The sequence below is a fragment of the Salmo salar genome, chromosome ssa10, assembly GCF_905237065.1.
Source record: "Salmo salar chromosome ssa10, Ssal_v3.1, whole genome shotgun sequence".
Classification (NCBI taxonomy): domain Eukaryota; kingdom Metazoa; phylum Chordata; class Actinopteri; order Salmoniformes; family Salmonidae; genus Salmo; species Salmo salar.
Window position 1 is genome coordinate 33791406 of NC_059451.1, and position 14786 is coordinate 33806191.

General features: G+C 46.5%; 1 protein-coding gene across 1 annotated transcript in view; it reads right to left on the bottom strand.

Annotated features, from left to right (window-relative positions):
* Window positions 1–14786, bottom strand: part of LOC106560285 (nucleoprotein TPR) — a 38016-nt gene that overhangs the window by 9444 nt on the left and 13786 nt on the right. The window contains 19 exon segments of the mRNA XM_045687692.1: window positions 73–294; window positions 391–635; window positions 820–1098; window positions 1348–1407; window positions 1410–1546; window positions 1642–1712; window positions 1817–2013; window positions 7126–7324; window positions 7502–7648; window positions 7978–8188; window positions 8452–8582; window positions 8805–8936; window positions 9146–9283; window positions 9489–9636; window positions 9739–9926; window positions 10156–10359; window positions 10619–10735; window positions 10967–11119; window positions 11430–11596. Of these exon segments, the coding sequence (XP_045543648.1) occupies window positions 73–294; window positions 391–635; window positions 820–1098; window positions 1348–1407; window positions 1410–1546; window positions 1642–1712; window positions 1817–2013; window positions 7126–7324; window positions 7502–7648; window positions 7978–8188; window positions 8452–8582; window positions 8805–8936; window positions 9146–9283; window positions 9489–9636; window positions 9739–9926; window positions 10156–10359; window positions 10619–10735; window positions 10967–11119; window positions 11430–11596 (3146 nt within the window).

Genomic DNA, 14786 nt, shown 5'->3' on the forward strand with positions numbered 1-14786 from the left:
CGAAGGATCAATTAAAGTGTCTAGCAACTAAAATATTTCAAATCGACAACAGTTGATTCCCTCAGTCCATACCGGTTCCTCTTCCTCATCATCCTCCACCTCCTCCTGCTGCTCGTCCTCGCTCTCAGAGTCGGTCACTATGACGATGACATCGTGCTGGGGGGGTTCTTCGTTGGCATCGTATGAAAATGAGATGAATGCAGTCTCGGACAGGAGCAGCTCTACAGGGACAGACTGAGACGCTGTACCCTCCTCTTCAGCCTCCTCTAGTACTGGGTACTCCTCCACCACTTGCTGACACCACACACACACACACACACACGATTAGACACACAAACCAGACTGAAAGACCATATCAGCCTCTCGAGAGGATGGGTAGTACACACATACCTGGCTGGTCTCTGGGGCTTCCTGGCTCTCTCCATGCACCAGTCCCTCTGCATTGCCCTCAGCCAGCACCTCCTCCTGGGCCTCTGGCTCCTCTGGGTCGACTCTCTGGATGATGCGTAGCTTCTTGGGGATGGGGGGTTCAGAGGGGTCCTCCTGGGGGGTGTCTGTGTCAGTCACCATAGAGCTGTCCTGCTCCTCCTCACGAGGTCTCTTGGACATGGAGGATGTTCCTGGGGTGGCTGAAACTGGAGAATTGAAAAATACACAATTCTAGCTTAACTTGGTAGATATGCGGTTCCTTCAATATTAGAGGACCAGTGGTAACGCAGTGAGAACTTCACTCATTGTCAACCCTTAAGCTTAGCTAGACAACACTACTATACCCCAAATCTATAGAAACTCCTGGATAGATTTAATTGAGACGCTCACCGGTCCCAAACACAGCTGTGGACGTCGACGGCCTCTCCATTTGCGAACTGGGTGCCGCTTCCATGACTGGGGCCGGGGGCTGCTCCTGATTGGCTGGTTCAGTGTGGGACAGGCTCTGTTGCTGTGTTGGTTGGACGAAGGCTGTGGTCTGGGTCTGGGTCTGCTGGACCACCAGCATTGGGTTGGTGGTCTGAACGTTGGGGCTGGTTGACCGTACTGAACCGCTGGCACTGCCGTAGACAGTCACATGCTCAGGCGGGCCCTCGGATGACTGCATGGCTGGAGGGGTCACAGGTGACAGGGTCAATACGGTTCAGAGATGGAAATACCATGTCTACGGTCTGATTCTCTATCCTTCCGTCTGAAATGTGCTCGTTCTCCCCCTCATGATCTCATCTGATTCAAGTAATAAAGTGCACTTCAACTACCAAAACACTTCACAGACAGCCATCCTGCGCTTTAAAAATGACCAATACTCAAATATTAATGCTTTAACACCAACAGTGATATTGGTTCCACAGAACTCACCTTCCTGGTTCTCCACCTGTGTGGTGGGCATGACGGTGGCAGTAGGGGTGGGGGTGGGCACGGTGGCGGGGTGATCATAGGCCTGATGCTTGCCCGGGGGGTGGACTTGTTCCCGGGGATGGCAGGGGGCTTGCTGGGGCCTTGGGCTCCCAGAGGGGTGGGCTTGATGTTGGCAGTAGGTGGCTCAGAGGTACTGGCACTATGGGGAAGAGGAAATACAGATGAAAACGTCATTGCACAAGTTATCCAAGTGTAGTGAGTGTGTTTGCGGGAGAGAGTGTGCGAATACTTTACCTGCCCCGGTCTGCAGCTGGGGTGGTCTTCAGCGGTCCTCGCTGCTCTGTGGGCCTCTGCTGTTCCTGAGCCTATAGGTAGGAGAGGAAATTTTTATAGCAATTCAGGCTAGTCAGGTAGAAAGCACAAGTGCTCTATTGAAGTCTATGCCTCCATTAACCCCTCCATCTCTCACCTTGCTGGGACCCTGTTCAGGAGGCTCATCCCTCTGCTCTCCGTGTCTCTCCTGCTGCTCCCTCAGGTCCCGCAGCTCCCTCTCCTGGCGGCTCAGACGGCCCTCGTATTGGGACTTCAGAGCACTGACTCTGACCTCCAGCTCCTCCCTCTGCTGCTTCAGCTCCTCATTTTCCTTCTGCAGCTGGTCCTTAGAGCCTGGGGAGGAGGATGGGATAGGGTCAAAAGGTCCCCCTTTTTTTTGCAAACATTTCATGACAAGACAAAAAATATCAGAGATCAGCATTCACATACCGTTGCGGACAAATATATTTGCACCCTTGCACTTTTCTTAAAGCTGCAATATGTAACTTTTTGTGTGACCCGACCAAATTCACAGAAATGTGAGTGCACACTATTTCTATGCTTCTTGTTCTTAAGTTACACTTCCAGTTTTGTACACCAGATTTAAAAAACGAGAAAAAGGTGATATTTCACAGCAGTTTAGATGCGAAAATAATTCTCTACACTATACATTGCTTGTTTTGTCAAACTGAAATTAGGTAAACTATTCGATACCGGTACCCTTGTATATATCCTCTGTATTGTTATTTTTATTGTGTTACTATTTTTCCTTTAGTTTATTTGGAAAATGTAAAAAAAAATTAGTAAATCTCTGCATTGGTGAAGGGCTCGTAAGTTCTACACCTGTTGTATTCGGTGCATTTAACAAACACAATTTGATTTGAAATGGCGATTTCTGAATATTGCACCTTAAAATAATTCTCCATTTCTCCTCAAATATGGTGAAATTTAAAATAAAATTGGTCTCCACACCTTATTGGACTTAATACAGCAGAACCAAATACCTTTTTGTAAAACTTAAGTTCATATTTGTTTATTTAGAAAATAAAGACAAAATGGCATGGACAAAATTATTGGCACCATAGAGCTAGTACTTGGCTGCACAGCCTTTGGCCAAGATAACGGTTTAAAAATGCTTCTTGTAGCCTGCAATAACCTTGCTGCACCATTCTACTGGTAATTTGGCCCACTCTTCAGCAGCAACTGCTCTAATTCTTGAATGTTTGAGGGGTTCCTAATAGCTGGACTCTTCCCTGTCCACTCCAGTGCTTCTTCTTGAACCATTCCTGGGTGCTTTTGGATGCATGGTTGGGGTTGTTGTCCTGCAGGATGACCTTCACAATCAAATGCCGACCGTATTACCTCCCAAGAGAATTCTCTTTGGTTATAGTCACAGCCGTGTATATTCCCCCACAAGCCGATACCACAACGGCCCTTAAGGAACTACACTGGATTTTGTGAAAACTGGAAACCACATGTCCTGAGGGAGCATTTCTTGTAGCTGGGGACTTTAATAAAGCAAATTTGAGGAAAACGCTACCAAAGTTCTATCAACAAATTGCCTCTAGTACTCACCCTTCAAAAACTCTTGACCATTGTTAGTCTCCCTTCCCGGGATGGCTACAAGTCCCTCTCTTGCCTCCCTTCGGCAAATCAGATCACACCTCCATTCTACTCCTCCCTACCTACAGGCAGAAACTCCAAACAGGAAGTACCCGTGCTAAGGTCTATTCAACACTGGTCCGACCAATCGGAATACATACTTCAAGATTGTTTTGATCACGCGGGCTGGGATATGTTACGGGTAGCTTCAGAGAATAACACTGACATGGTGTCTGAGTTTATCAGGAACTGCGACTATTAAAACCTAGCCAAACCAAAAGCCGTGCATAGATGGCAGCATTCGCGCAAAACTGAAAGTGCGAACCACCGCATTTAACCACGGCAAGGTGACTGGGAATATGGTTGAATACAAACAGTGCAGTTTTGCCCTCCGTAAGGCAATGAGAAACAGGCAAAATGTCAATACAGAGAGAACGTGGAGTCGCAATTCAATGGCTCAGACAACGTATGTGGCAGGGAATTAGTGCCACAGACGCGGCTCAATCCTGAGGACTGTGGGCTCTTGTTCTCTGTGGCTAACGTCAGTAAGACATTTAAGCGTGTTAACCCTCGCAAGACTGCCGGCCGAGACGGCATCCCAAGCCACGTCCTCAGAGCATGCGTAGACCAGATGGCTGGAGTGTTTAAACATATTCAATCTCTCCTTATCCCAGTCTGCTGTCCCCACTTGCTTCAAGATGTCCACCATTGTTCCTGTATCCAAGAAAGCAAAGGTAACTGAACTAAATTACTATCACCACATAGCACTTCTGTCATCATGAAGTGCTTTGAGAGGCTAGTTAAGGATCATATCATCTCCACCTTACCTGAAACCCTAGACCCACTTCAATTTGCATACTGCCCCAATAGATCCACAGACAATGCAATCGCCATCTACCTGCACAATCCCATCTGGACAAGAGGAATACCTATGCAAGAATGCTGTTCATTGACTATTGCTCAGCATTATGCTCGGGGCCCTGGGTCTGAACCCCGCCCTGTGCAACTGGGTTCTGGACTTCCTGACGGGCCGCCCCCAGGTGGTGAAGGTAGGCAACACCTCCACTACGCTGATCCTCAATATGGACCCCACAAGGGTGCGTGCTCAGCCCCCTCCTGTACTCCCTGTTCACCCATGACTGCGTGGCCATGTACGCCTCCAACTCAATCATCAAGTTTGCAGAAAACAGTAGTAGGCCTGATCACCAACAATGACAAGACAGCCTACAGGGAGGAGGTGAGGGCCCTGGCAGAGTGGTGCCAGGAAAATAACCTCTCCCTCAACAAAAGGAGCTGATCGTGGACTTCAGGAGAGAGCAGAGAACACGCCCCCATCCACATCGACGTGGCAACAACGGAGAAGGTGAAAAGCTTCAAGTTCCTCTGCGTACACATCATTGATAATCTGAAATGGTCCACCCACACAGACCTTGTGGTGAAGGAGCAACTGTGCATCTTCAACCTCAGAAGGCTGAAGAAATTCAGCTTGGCCCCTGAGACTCCCTCAAACTATTACAGATGCACCATTGAGAGCATCTTGTCGGACTGTATCAACGCCTGGTACGGCAATTGTACCGCCTGCAACCGCAGGGCTCTCCAGAGTGTAGTGTGGTCTGCCAAACACATTACCGTGGGCACAGTGCCTGCCCTCCAAGACACCTACATCATCCGATGTCACAGGAAGGCCAAATAGATCATCAAGGACATAAACCTCCCGAGCCACGCCTGTTCACCCAGCTATCATCCAGAAGGCGAGGTCAGTACAGGTGCATCAAAGCTGGGACCGAGAGACTGAAAAACAGCTTCCATCAGCCATCACTAGCCGGCCTCCACCTAGTACACTGCCCTTAGTCATGGTCGCTAGCTGGCTACCACCCAGTTACTCAACCCTGCACCTTAGAGGCTGCTGCCCCATGTACATGGAACACTGGTCACTTGAATAATGTTTACATACTGTTTTTCTAATTTCATTTGAATATACTGTGTTCTTGTCAATGCCACTGACATTTCTCATTCTAATATTTATATACATTTCTTAATTCCATTCTTTAGATTGTGTATTGTTAGATACTACTGCACTGTAGCATTTTGCTACACCCGCAATATCATCTGCTAAATATATGTATGCGACCAATAAAATATTATTTGATTTTACGCACAACCTTTGATAAAGACCCTGTTTTTGGACACTGGGTTGAACATTGCACTCCAACACATCTTGATATTCTGCTGATTCCATGTCTTGCACACGTTCAAGGTCCCCAGTACCATAAGCAGCAAAGCAACCCCACAGCATTATCAAACCTCCATGTTTGGTTGTAGGGAGGGGGTTATTATCTTTGAACTCTTAATTTGGTCATTGGTAAACATAGGAAGGCCCCACCGCTGAAGGAGACAAGAAAGCCTGATTGAACTTCTCAAAAACCCACCTAAACTAGCCTAAATCCTGGGGGAAATGTTCTGTGGACCAATATATCAAAGTTACAGCTCTTTGGTAATACAGATCACTGCTGTGGGGATATCCATCACCTCTGGTGAGCCATCGGGGACACCGGCCCCCCATGTTAGGGTCCTGTTAACTCCGGCTAGCTTGGCATGCTAGCCTGCGACAGAGGCTCTTCACAGTGAAGAGGGCACAGTGTAGACAGGAGCCAGGGGAGGCTAAAGCTTCCTGGAAATGTTGCAGCCCAAGGCAAGCGGAGCACACCGAGTGGGTGTCTTTGGCCGATGTCTTGTTTCCACAGGAGCAGATTCGTGCCGGGAGCTTTTCCTCGTTTGGGGTGGGAGATTATTTTGCCGCCATAGCTTGGATACTATGTTTTTAGCTGTCCGAAAAAAACTAGCTCGGTAGGCTAGTCCGATAGCTAGTGATTAGTGAGTTCTCTCTGACGGCGGCACTCTGTGTGATGGCCGGATACCGTTTCCGAAACAGGTCAGAAAAGATAGCTAGCTCGGTGTAGCTAGTAAACTTTTCTTGTTGAAGTAAAACTACCAAAGCTAGCTACCGGTGGCTAGCTTGCTAACGACTAGTCACTGTTTGGATACAGCTAACTTGGTCGTGAACGAGTTACCCGTGTCACAGCTGTACCCGTTCCTCCCTCAAATAATTTTCCTCTAACTATGGTGAAGGAAAATTGTCACTACCGCTCAGTCCTGAGAATAGCACCCGGTGAGCGAGTTGTAAGCTCACGTCTGAACAGTTTAGCTAATTCTGGAAAACGCAGTCGCCGTGTCAAGGTAAGCTTTCTGATGTTGTGTGGTGTTTGAATGACTCAGATACCGCGTTGGACTTTTTGTAGGGTAGGAGGAACACCCTTCCCAGACGCACATGTCGTCTCGACATCCAGCCAATAATGGCTGGCGTAGTGTAATAAAAGCTGCTGACGAATACGCTGGGGGCATATCCCGTAAGTGAAATACCGAAACAAATCTTTGAAAGAAAACAACAGTTGATGTAGGGCACCTCTCAAAAATGTAAGAATTATAGCAGTTTGCTTCTGAAGAGTGGGCCAAATTGCTAGTGGAAAGGTGCAGCAGGCTCATTTGTCTGCAGTAATCTTGCCCAAATCTTGCCTGCAGTAATCTTTGCAAACAAGTACTAGCTCCAGGGTGCCAATTACTTAAAAAATAAAAACAACTGGCATGGACCAAATATAAAATTTGTTATGCAATGTTGAAGATCCAATAACAAGGTGTGGAGACCAAAAGTGTTTTTAATTTCAACTTATTTTAGAAGAAAAATTGAATAATTTAAGAAAAGTGCAAGGGTGGCAAAATATTTGGCCGCAACTGTATACCTCGATGCAAACCTCAGCCACACTCAAGCTTGCGCCACAGTCAGGTTTGTCTGGCCTGGCCTCTTACCCATAAGCTGGTTGATCCTCTGCTTGGCCCCGACAAAGGCCTTCCTGGTCTTCTCCTCCTTCTCAGCCATCTGCTGTCTGAGGGTGTCCTCCTGGGAGGCCTTCTCCTGCAGCTCCTGTCTCAGCCTGGTCAGCTCTGTCTGCAGCCTGGAGGCCTGCTCCTGCGACCCGCGCACCTCTGCCTCACGCTCACCTACCACCTGAGAGGAACACACCATGGTTTGTGTTGGGAATATGGTTTTATATAACCAGGTACCTTTACCACCCTTTCTGAGCCAGTGTTTCTCTTAACCCTCTGCCCAATAGGCATTTACAATTTGTGAAAGTTATCCTGGTTGTTGCCTGGGAAAAAAGTATAGGGGAAACACTGCTCTGACCTTTTTGAGGTTGTCCAGCTGTCCCTCCAGGTCTTTGGTCCGGGTCTCAGCCTGTCCCAGGGAGTCCCTCAGACCCTGGAGCTCCTGGGCTGAGGCCTGCTGGGCCTCCTGCTCCTGGGCTGGGGTGGATGCTGCCTCCAACACCATCTGGAGAGGAGATCAGTCCAACACTGAATTCATTACGGCAGAATTCACACACTGGGAATGTCTATTTAAATCAAGGACATCAGGTTAGACATTGAGTGTTCAACTTGATCCCACCTAGACCAGCACATTTGTTATTCAGTGGCAACATGAGTAAGGGTATTATTAGATTCATGAGAAAACAATTGAGATGAATCTTGTTCTTGAATCTTGGGAGTCTGAGTGAATTCAAGGCTGGGTTTCATGAAACAGCTTAGTTACAAATCAATACATTTTTTAAAACTTTGCCCTGTACAAAACCAGAACAGGTACCAGGTGTTTCACCAACTGACCTTGTCGTGCTCCACCTTGAGCTCCTCATACTGTGTCTTGTAGCGGCGTCCGATCTTCTTGACCTGAGTGATGGTGCGGAACTTCTCCTGGATGTCCAGGTTCTTGGCCTCCACACTCCTCTTCAGAGCATCCCTCTCAGAGCTCACCTTCCCCAGACCCTCACGCAGCATCTGCACCTGGCTCTGCAGGGACGTCACCGAGCCGCCACTCCTACAGGGAGATCATACGTTAATATAAAACATCCCAAAATACTTTTTATAGTACAATCAGCAGATTCTCACTTTTTATGTCTTGCGTTGCATGCCATTTCATTGTGTAGCATGGTGCTTTTCAATGAGGAGCCTATTTTGTAATTCAGCTTCCTTGCCGTCGTTGGTAACATGTAATAACAGAAAAGTCAAACTGAGCGGTATTCAAGTTTTGGATTCCAGGCTATATATTCTGTTTGTATTACAGACTAGGCTAACTCTCACCTGGCCACATCAGCCTTGAGTCTGCCCGTCTCCTCAGTGAGCTGCTGGATGCGTTTGAGGTGAGCCTCCTTCTCAGAGTGGAGACGCTTGTACTCCTCTGGGTCTGTGTCCTTCTGCTGGCTCACCAGGTGCTATAGGGACACACAGGAGTTAAACAGAACACATTACGATTCAAATCCAAAGTCAATAAACAGGCTTTCGGGCCTTAGACAAACTGAGTCACAAGGAATCGTACTTGAGAATGTTTTTAATGTTTTATTTGGGGTGGGGGTATTTGTTTTCTGTCGTTGAGTAATATCTCATGGGTATGTTATCATACGATTGGGACAAATTGTGTAAGGAATAACACTAACCTGTGTTCTGGCCTTCCAGCGTTTGATGTCCTCTTCCAGAATCCTCTTCTCTGCTTGCAGCATGCCGCTCTTCTCACTCAGTTCAGCGTTGGACTCCTGCATGGGCATTATGTCCGACTCCAGCTTACGCACCTGACAGACAGGGAGAGAGATATGAAGAAAATGTCAATCCCCCCCCCCCCAAAAAAGATTTGGCCTCTTACCTAAAACAGGCCCCCCCCCCAAAAAAAAAACAGGGACAAATTCACAGGTTCCCAGAGAAAAATGACTTAAGATTGGTTATGATAACAAAATCCTAAGGTTGGTGCCTTGACACCAAGAAAGTAAACCCGTCGTCTTACTTTAGCCTGTGTCTGCTGGAGCTCCTGCTCCATTCTCTCCTTCTCCTCCCTCAGCATCTTGTTGGTCTCCATCAAGACACTCATGGTCTCAGTCTTCTTCATCAGCTCATCGTGCTTAGCCAGGGTCTTAGCGGTCACCTGGGGTCAGGGGTTAAAGATCATAAGCAGCACTGAGATATTATCATCTTAAACTGCTCTCCCTCACCCTCTTCATTTATGAACAAAATCTATTTTTCCACTCTCCATTGAACAGGCATTTTAGTCTAGGAAAAGGCTTAACCTGGGTCCAGGAAACTACCCTATGAAGCCATAAATCATTGGCTGTCCATAGTGTCCAGCTCACCTGCATTCGCTCTCTCTCAGCACTAAGGCTCTCCTGTAGTTCTCTCAGCTCTCTCTCCAGGTGCTCCACTCTCAGCCTATGGCGAAGACTCTCTCCTTGGGCCACCTCGAATCGAGACTCCGCTATCTCCTTCTCTCGGCGCACAAACCTGCAGTGTGACAGGGAGGGGACAGAGGATGATGAGAAAAAAGGGTGTTGTAGGAGTGAAGTGATTGTGTGAAATTGGATATTAAATGGGGGGGGGCATTACCTGAGTATCTCAAGGACCTGGTCCTGAGACTTGCCTTCCTCTGTGAGGGAGATGTTCAGAGGGCTCTCGTTGGCCTGGCGCTGCAGGGTAGTGGCCATCTTGCAGCTCATGGTCTGAATCTGTTCATGGAGGAGGCTGTTCTGCCTCTGCAGCTCTTCAGAACGAGACACCACCTTAGACATCTCCTCCTGACAGAGAGTTCATGCACATTACAGCCTTGTGGTGTACACCAACTATGTAAACTGTACAACCCTTGCAAAAGTGAGTGGCAGTTTACAATCACTAGCTAGCATCCAACAAGTATAAAAATATATTTTACACTATCACCATCTACACTTCTAACCATTTGCCACCATATCTATTATTCATCATATAAGCATCTCCTTTGACTGCAATCAATCAACTGCAAACACATACCTTGAGGATCCTCTCCTGTTCCTCCCAGGAGACTCTGGCCTCCAGCAGCTGAGCAGAGGCTCTCTGGGCCCTCTCCTCCAGCTGCTGTCTGAGCGTGGCTGCCTGCAGGGCCTGGGCCTTGGCTGCCTGGAGGGCCTCCACGTCTGCAGCGTGGAGCATCATCTCACGCTCATACTTATCCTGTGCCTCCGACGCCAGCTTGGCCTGGGAGGGGGGAGAAGACCAGCATTATAGACAAGCTTTAGCTGACCTTCTAGCTGGAAAGCAATATATAATGTAGTTGATATGGATGTATGAACCAGTATCACAGTTTACATGGTTAGCGACAATCAAGCTTGGTAATGCTCTATAGCAAGCATGCGGAAAACAAGGTAGCAAATAGCTTTGTGAGATATGCCATATGAAAAGTTGGGACACCACTGCAACAAGGGCCAATTAGCCACAGCCCACTTCTCCCTCTCACCTGCTCCTGGCTGTCCAGCATGGCCTGCTGTTCCTGGGCTGCTGCCACCACCGCCATCTGTAGAGCCTCCTGGTGGTCCGCCTGAACACTGCTCAGACTCCTCCTCAGCTCAGCCACCTGACACACACAGGGATAAGGAAAGCAGGAATTTAGAAATTAAATGTGTGCAACAATGGGGACCCCTGCATTGTGTGAACCCAGCACCTATGTGCGCACTGGATGTGGTTAAATTATACAAAACGCATCACCTACCATTTGCGCTATATAGTGTGGAAATGTTCCCTTAATAGTCATACTAAAGCACTGTAAGGGAATAGATGTTTAGCAATGGTCCTCTCTGCATCATACCTGCTGCTCCACGGAGGCCAGGGCTTTCATCTTCTCCTCCTGCAGGCCCTGCTTCTCCTTCTCTGCCTCCAGGAGCTTTTTCTCCAACTGACGGTGCTGCTCCTGGGATTCCTTCACACGCTCCTCGATGGCAGACCGAGCCTGCTCTGTCACCTACAGAGAGTGCCAGAGGGATTTAGGACTGTACCGTTTATGATGAATAAGGGCATGAGGACTCAAGTTGGAAGGTCATGGTGTTTTTTTAGATTTTTTTTTTAATTTAGTCATTTTTATATCGCTGCATACAGTATGAAGAAGTTAAAGGTAGTTTCCTGAGCCAATACTAACAAGCATTAGCTCAATGACTGGAAGTCTACTGGTACGCTAGCATACAGTACAATGGTATCCATGAGTATCCTACTAAGGGCTTAGGGGCCAGGGTAGTATCCTACTAAGGACTTAGGGGCCAGGGTGGAGTCCTGACCTGCATCTCCTTGTCCAGAGACTCCTCTAAGCTCTGTGCCATGGCTCTGTACAGCTCCATGCTGGAGGTGGCTGTCCTCAGCTGCTCTGTCAGCTCCTCTGCCCGCGTCTCTGCCTGCTTCAGGCGGCCATGCAGATCCTCAGAGTCCCCTTCTGAAACCTGGAGACCTTGAGGGGTGGGGAGTTAAGAGGTAAGGGGGAAAGATGAGAAGATGAGGTGAGGAGAGGTAAGGCGAGAAAGAGTTAAGTGCCACAGACTGAGAGCACAGCTAGCATGGGCAGCATAGAACGAGAACCCTAATATGTCTCAGCCTCCAGTATTTATGCTGCAGTAGTTTATGTGTCGGGGGGCTAGGGTCAGTCTGTTACATCTGGAGTATTTCCCTTGTCTTATCCGGTGTCCTGTGTGAATTTAAATATGCTCTCTCTAATTCTCTCTTTCTGTCTTTCTCTCGGAGGACCTGAGCCCTAGGACCATGCCTCAGGACTACCTGGTATGATGACTCCTTGCTGTCCCCAGTCCACCTGGCCGTGCTGCTGCTCCAGTTTCAACTGTTCTGCCTGCGGCTATGGAACCCTGACCTGTTCACCGGACGTGCTTGTTGCACCCTCGACAACTACTATGATTATTATTATTTGACCATGCTGGTCATTTATGAACATTTTAACATCTTGACCATGTTCTGTTATAATATCCACCCTGCACAGCCAGAAGAGGACTGGCCACCCCTCATAGCCTGGTTCCTCTCTAGGTTTCTTCCTAGGTTTTTGGCCTTTCTAGGGAGTTTTTCCTAGTCACCGTGCTTCTTTCACATGCATTGCTTGCTGTTTGGGGTTTTAGGCTGGGTTTCTGTACAGCACTTTGAGATATCAGCTGATGTACGAAGGGCTATATAAATAAATTTGATTTGATTAATAAAACCTCCATAACGCCGCTAATGGTGCATGCTCCAGAACACACCCTCCAGGACTGTTTCAGGGTTTTATTTAGCCTGTTTTACTACATTTCCTATAAAATGTCATAAGACAAACTAATGAAAGCATAGCTGTAGACACTGAGCTGTAGCTACATGGAAAACTAGGACACATCCCAAAGCTTTAACCTCTCTTGGGTGGGGGGGGGGGCAGTATTTTCACAGCCGGATGAAAAACGTACCCAAATTAAACTGCCTACTACTCGGGCCCAGAAACTAGAATATGCATATTATTAGTAGATTTGGATAGAAAACACTCTGAAGTTTCTAAAACTGTTTGAATGATGTCTGTGAGTATAACAGAACTCATATGGCAGGCAAAAACCTGAGAAAAATCCAACCAGGAAGATGAAAATCTGAGGCTGTAGTTTAAAAAAAATTAATTCCCTTTCCAAACTACAGTGACTTAGGGGTCATTTTGCACTTCCTAAGGCTTCCACTAGATGTCAACAGTCTTTAGAAAGTTGTTTGAGGCTTCTATGGTGAATGTTGAGGGAATAACAGCTGGTTCAAGCAGTGGACTGTGAGGTATTTATGTTAAAAGCACCCTAAGGATTGATTGTAAACATCGTTTGACATGTTTCTACAAACGGTAATGGAACTTTTGAGCTTTTCGTCTATTGATTTGCGCCCCCGCCTCGTGCCTTTGGAATAGTGTTCTGGACGCGCCAACAAAACGGGAGGTATTTGGACATAAATGGACTTCATCGAACAAATGAACATTTCTTGTGGAAGTGGGAGTCCAGCGAATGCATTCCGCTGAGGATCAGCAAAGGTAAGGAAAGATTTAACACACTAATTTAGAGTTTTGTTGATGCCAGAACTTGGCGGGTAACTGTATAGCTTGCATTGATGGCTGAGTTCTGTACTCAGAATATTGAACAATGTGCTTTCTCCGTAAAGTTATTTTGAAATCTGACACAGCGGTTGCATTAAGAAGTAGTATATCTATAATTCTTTAAATAATTATATATTTTGCCAACGTTTGTGATGAGTATTTCTGTAAATTAATGTGCACATTCACCGGAAGTTTTGGGAGGCAAACATTTTCTGAACATCATGCGCCAATGTAAAATGCTGTTTTTTTATATAAATGTGAACTTGATTGAACAAAACATACATGTATTGTGTAACATGATGTCCTATGAGTGTCATCTGATGAAGATCGTCAAAGGTTAGTGCTTAATTTCAGCTGTATTTCTGTTTTTTGTGACGCCTCTCCATGCTAGGAAAATGGCTGTGTGGCTTTTCTTGTTTAGGTGGTGACCTAACAATCTAATGTTTTGCTTTCGCTGTAAAGCCTTTTTGAAATCGGACAATGTGGTTGCATTAAGGAGAAGTGCATCTTTAAAATGGTGTAAAATAGTCGTATGTTTGAGAAATTTGAATTATGAGATTTTGGTCGTTTTGAATTTGCCGCCCTGCTATTTCACTGGCTGTTGGGAGTGTGTCCCGCAGGTGGGACGGTCACGTCCCACATACCCAAGAGAGGTTAATAAGTAAACATGCTAACAAACGTTTCTGCTATGAAACTAAATAACAACTGCACTCTGACCCACAACTTATTTGTAGTGATGCATCAAAATTACATTTTTGGTCGATACTCGATACTTTCCTTGCCAAAAAACCCGATAAGCGATATTTAATTTTAGCTGCCTTTTAAAATCATTCTAGTACAGTTAAATAGTTTACACACACAGGCAGCAGTCCAAGGCACTGCATCTCAGTGCAAGAGGCGTCACTACAGTCCCTGGTTCGAATCCAGGCTGTATCACATCTGACCGTGATTGGGAGGCCCATAAGATGGCGCACAATTGGCCCAGCGTCGTCCGGGTTTGACCGGGGAAGGCCGTCATTGTAAATAAGAATTTGTTCTTAACTGACTTGCCTAGTTAAATAAAAGGTTACACACACAGACCAAAACATAATTTTGTTGTCATGTACGGATGTCCCCATTACCAGTAAAACATAATCAAAACCTATTTCTTTCACTTACTTGTTGTTTCGTTGTTCAGTCGTTTCATTGTCAACCAGGATTTGTATGGAACGCCGTTTGGGTCTTTGCATGTCAAAAAAAGAGCTCGTTGACTAATCAGGACCTGAATATGACTACACGTCACAATTTAACGCATTCATTATTTTTATGTAGTTGTTACAGAATCACTCGTATTTCAAAAGTCACAACGATTCATCGATATGTATGCTATGATGCTGGTAAAGTTGTCTCGCGCACCTACAGTGCTGGTCATAAAAAAAAAAAGCTAGCTAGCTCATGGATGCAAACAATGTTCTTCCCCAAAAACGACAATCTGTTTCAGTAGCTATCCGTTAGCTAGCTAACTATATAGCTAGGTGTCATCTACAATAACCCTAATTTATAAGAC